Source organism: Engraulis encrasicolus, chromosome 17, assembly GCF_034702125.1.
Source record: "Engraulis encrasicolus isolate BLACKSEA-1 chromosome 17, IST_EnEncr_1.0, whole genome shotgun sequence".
Lineage (NCBI taxonomy): Eukaryota > Metazoa > Chordata > Actinopteri > Clupeiformes > Engraulidae > Engraulis > Engraulis encrasicolus.
The window spans coordinates 47709554-47714553 of record NC_085873.1 but is presented as its reverse complement, the minus strand read 5'-3'; the positions used below and the strand labels follow the sequence as shown (position 1 = coordinate 47714553).

General features: G+C 43.1%; 1 protein-coding gene across 1 annotated transcript in view; it reads right to left on the bottom strand.

Moving 5' to 3' along the window:
• The window catches only part of LOC134467532 (poly [ADP-ribose] polymerase tankyrase-2-like), a 58554-nt gene that overhangs the window by 35120 nt on the left and 18434 nt on the right, over positions 1 to 5000 (bottom strand). The window contains exons 9-11 of the mRNA XM_063221387.1: positions 4908 to 5000; positions 2969 to 3060; positions 2442 to 2520 (exon numbers count right to left, since the gene is read on the bottom strand). The exon at positions 4908 to 5000 is cut by the window's right edge and continues 29 nt beyond it. Coding sequence (XP_063077457.1) covers positions 2442 to 2520; positions 2969 to 3060; positions 4908 to 5000 — 264 coding nt within the window. The remainder of the gene's footprint in view (positions 1 to 2441; positions 2521 to 2968; positions 3061 to 4907) is intronic.

Sequence of the window (5000 nt, the reverse complement as noted above, 5' to 3'; positions counted from 1 at the left end):
AGGGTGATGAAAAAAAAAATCGTATTGCATCGGCCATGAAAAAACCTGTATTGGTCGACCCCTACTTGTAAGCTCAGTCTCATTACTATTTATTAAATCCCCATGTCCACACCAAACACAAACATCACAAATGTGAAAATTCATATATGGCTTGGGGAAAAAGTTTTTTTTTTTTTCAAGTAAGTGAACTCTCTAGGTCAGTGGTTCTCAAAGAGGAGAGCGGGGACCCCTGGGGGGCCGCGAAGGGATGCTAGGGGGGCCGCGGAAGGTTGGCAGAAAAAGTATAGCAGCACATCAAAATAAATAATTTATGAATTGATTTGCACCAAAAAAAACCACAATCAGCTATTCCCATTACAACCAGGGCTGTAGTGGAGGGTAAACGCACGTAAACGCCGTTTACGCACCTCTGGAATTTAGGAAATAGCGTTTACCCACCTCTAAATAGCGTTTACGCAGCTCTTAATGGCAATTACGCACGTCAAAGTTCCCTGCGCCTTGTGATCTGCCGTTGGAATAATCCAAAATAAATTTGGTGTCATTTAAAAAATATTGTTGAACACACTTAACACTTTAGTAGGAATCATTTTCATCTGCTCTGTATTCGGGTATGTGACCTTCCAATCAGTGCCTTTCGGCTGCGGCGGCGACACCAATCAGGATCCAGGGAATATGTAAACACATACACGTTGTGTAGTTGCCTGCCTGCCTGCCTACCTGTTCAAAGTTAATCATCATGGATATTAGGAGATATTTGAAGGGACCATCCAGTGCTTCCACTTCCGCAGATGCCAGCAAAAGGCCTCAAGTACAAAGTAAGACTGACAGAGATCAATTTACATGAGTCGTTAAATGTGCTTTATAAATAAGTTTGACTTGACGAATTATAGCAATGACAGAACGAGCTTTCAAGATTAGCTAATGCGCAGTCATGCTATCCTTCCAAGTTATGTTACTTTTTAACACCTTGTCCTAGCAGCAAACTGACCGATTCTTCCTTATGCTTTCTATATTATGAAAGGTAACCGCGAGTAGCGGCAGTTCTTAATTATTAGGCCTACTTAATACCGATGCGACGCACACATCGCAACGCGAGGGAATTTAAGATGACTTTTTGTCCAGTTGGGAGAGTCCAACAACACTGTGCCTTGGATCAATGTGAAAACAGGCACTAGTTTATGACTTTTGCAACAGAATGCATCAGTGAAGCAGGAATTATCTTATCTAATTATTATTATTGCTAAATGCAAGCTGTTTTCCCCTCACATGCTGTGATTCACACTACAGGACATTGTATTTCAACTACGGTGCCACCTGCATTCATTACAAAACCCCCTGGCATTTGTAACAGAATAAACATAAGAGCAGGAATTGCAATTCCAGCCAAGAATTGCTAGATCCAAATGTTGAAGTCTTTCCCAATGCTGTGATGTTGTAGCTTGCTAAACTTAGGTCCTTAACAGGTCCTTAAAGGTGTACAAAGTAGGCTATTATGGGTCCTCATAAACTACCAATTTGGCACAACTGCACAGATGCTCAAGGTGTCTTTTCAAGAGATTGAAATTATGTTCACTTATTGTATCACATGGAGGTCTACTGACAATGTAGATTGTCTAAATGTGTTGCCTATTAGCCTATTGATTGATATATTTATTAGGGATGTGGGGTTAAGTACTGATTACATTTGATAGGCTACTTAATATTTGCAGCATTTAGAGGGAAAAACTGCACATTGGTTGGACGATATTATAGTGTCCATATGCGGAATGTTTAGGTTAATAGGCCTACCTAGTGAGCCACAAGGCAGCCGAAAACATTGGCTCTTTCTCAAAACCTAGGCCAGTGCCCTACCAAGTGTATCAGCCTAATTAGTCAAGCCCAGTGATTGGATACTCTTTATTAGTCACACCCAGGGATTGGATATTCTGTAGAGTTCACCAAAAAGTATCCAATCACTGGGCGTGACTAATTAGGCTGATACACTTGGAAGGACACTGTCCTAGGTTTTGAGAAAGACCCATAGTGATTCACACCTTGCGTTGCTTTGTGCTATGTCGCGTTGCGTCACGGTCTGTCTGATCAATAAATTCATAGTTTACCCACCTCTAATTTGACCACTACAGCCCTGGTTACAACAGTATCCCCATTGGTTAAAAACTGCATCATAATTTTATTTTTGTGTGTGTGTTTGTGTGTCGATGAACTGTTTGTACAGTATGTGTACTTGGGTGTTTGTGCACAGTATATATACTGTACATGTGCTTGTGTGTGGTGTGTGTGTGTGTGTGTGTATGTGTGTGGCGTGTGTGTGTGTGTGTGTATGTATGTGTGTGGTGTGTGTGTGTGTGTGTATGTGTGTGTATGTGTGCGCGCGCGCGCGTGTGTGTGTATGCATGTGTGTGTGTGCGTGTGCGTGCGTGCGTGTGTGTGCCCATGCTTACCTTAGCTTCGTGTTTCACCAGCACTTCGATGACGTCAACATGAGACTTCTCCGCCGCCAGGTGTAGTGGGGTCAGGAAGCTTTTACACACACACACACACACACACACACACACACACACACACACACACACACACACACACACACACACACACACACACACACACACACACACACACACACACACACACACACATATAGTGTTCGAGTCAAATTAACCTTTAGCATACGGTATGAGAACAGGTGTGTTGAATGTCAACATTTACATGTGTGTGTGTGTGTGTGTGTGTGTGTGTGTGTGTGTGTGTGTGTGTGTGTGTGTGTGTGTGTATGTGTGTGCATTCGTGTGTGTGTATGTTAGAAGGAGACTCACTCCTTGTTCTTCTCGTTGACGTTGGCTCCTTTCCTGAGCAGCAGCTCACACACTTGCATGTGTGTGTGTGTGTGTGTGTGTGTGTGTGTGTGTGTGTGTGTGTGTGTGTGTGTGTGTGTGTGTGTGTGCGGCGTGTATGTTAGAAGGAGACTCACTCCTTGTTCTTCTGGTTGACGTTGGCTCCTTTCCTGAGCAGCAGCTCACACACCTGCTTCCTCCTGGGGTATGGAGATGCTGAGGCACTGTGCTATTGGACAGGACAAATTCATTACATGAAGAGTTCAGATGCAAAACCCCCTAACTCCATTTCTGAAGACCTGCACTTCTATATTTTATAGAACCCCGTTGTTGGTTTGGTTTACATTCATGTACTTGATAATACATATAAATAGTTATATTACATAAATAAAATAAAAAATATGCAATTTTGATAGCTTTCTATTAAATAAAAATGAATGAATATTATTTTCTGAAATGGCACTTTAGGGGCTTTTGCATCTGAACTCTTCAAATGTTGAGTCACAGTGCTGTTGGACAGGGTAAATGAAGCACTTTGCATTACTAAAAAAAAAATACCAAAGAATAATATATGGTCCAATATAGATACGCGATCCAATATATTGACTGTTTCATATAATCAGACAGGGTTGCAGAATAAAATCTTTAATATAATAAAAAATTCCCTTCCAAAACACCATAAAAGCCTTTTAGTAGCTCACACGCTTGCTTGCTGTTTTTACAGAGATGCTGACGTGTAATACTGTCAGACAGGACAAATGAATCGCTCCATTCAGCACCACCCAAAGTGCTAACGCAAGACCTAATTTATTTTAAGCTTTAGCAGAATACAGAAAGTAGAAATCTGGACCACCCAGCCACACAAACGAGCAACAAGCAGCCAAACAAGCAGCCAAACAAGCAAAACAGACAAAAACAAACGCATCGCTTCATTTAACACCCCCCAAAGTGCTAATGTGCAAATGCTAGACCTAATTTATTTTAAGCTTTAGCAGAGTGCAGAAAGTAGAAATCCGGGCCGTCCAGGCAGCAGCCAAACAAGCCAAACAGGCAAAAACAAACGAATCGCTTCATTTAGCACCACCCAAAGTGCTAATGCTAGCTAGACCAAAGCGATCGATCTCCAGCTGCAGTGGATTACTGTTAGTTGGAATCTGGGTCAAACAAGCAGAATCACAACATTTAGGCAGAGAGAGTAGAGAGAGAGAGGTTCCATTGGCCCATTGTTTCCGGGTTCTATTATTGCAAGGGGGAGTGGGGGGAAATTCCCCTTTAGGCAGACCTAGGCAGACCTAAGGACTGTTCTATTCAATGCTAGGAGTATTATGACACGCCCCTTTAGGCAGACCGGAACCTGGTCATGTTGGGTGCCCATAGCAACCTATTACATTGGCATATCTCTATATACTTAAAGAATCTCTGATTTAGGGGCTAAAAAGTGCTACTGTCAGACCAAAGCAATCGATATCAAGCTGTAGTGTAGTGCAGTGGTTTCAAACCTTTTTTTCTGGTAGGAAGGAACCCCTTTTCTGTTTGGTTTAGTAAACACAGGTGTGCACACCGGTCAAATGAACTTGGTAGGAAAGCAACTGTCGTCGCACACTCAGAACTTAATGCAATACCTTTAAAATAAAACCAACGTTTCGTCTTACGCCTTCATCAGGGTCATGTCATACACAAAAACAGCTGAACATACACATACAGTGTGTGTGTGTGTGTGTGTGTGTGTGTGTGTGTGTGTGTGTGTGGTGATTACCAGGGCGGTGTCGTGGGTGTGTGTGTGTGTGTGTGTGTGTGTGTGTGTGTGTGTGTGTGTATGTATGTGTGTGTGGTGATTACCAGGGCGGTGTCGTGTGTGTGTGTGTGTGTGTGTGTGTGTGTGCGCACGTGATAACCAGGGCGGTGTCGTGTGTGTGTGTGTGTGTGTGTGTGTGTGTGTGTGTGTGTGTGTGTGTGTGTGTGTGTGTGTGTGTGTGTGTGTGTGTGTGTGTGTGTGTGTGTGTGTGTGTGTGACTGTGTGTGTGTGTGTGTGTGTGTGTGTGTGTGTGTGTGTATGTATGTGTATGTGGTCGTTACCAGGGCGGTGTCATGGGTCTGTGGGTGTCTGAAGTTGACTGTCTCCATGGTGAGGTGTTTCTTCAGGTGAGCCATGTCCGCCTCTCTGGCCGC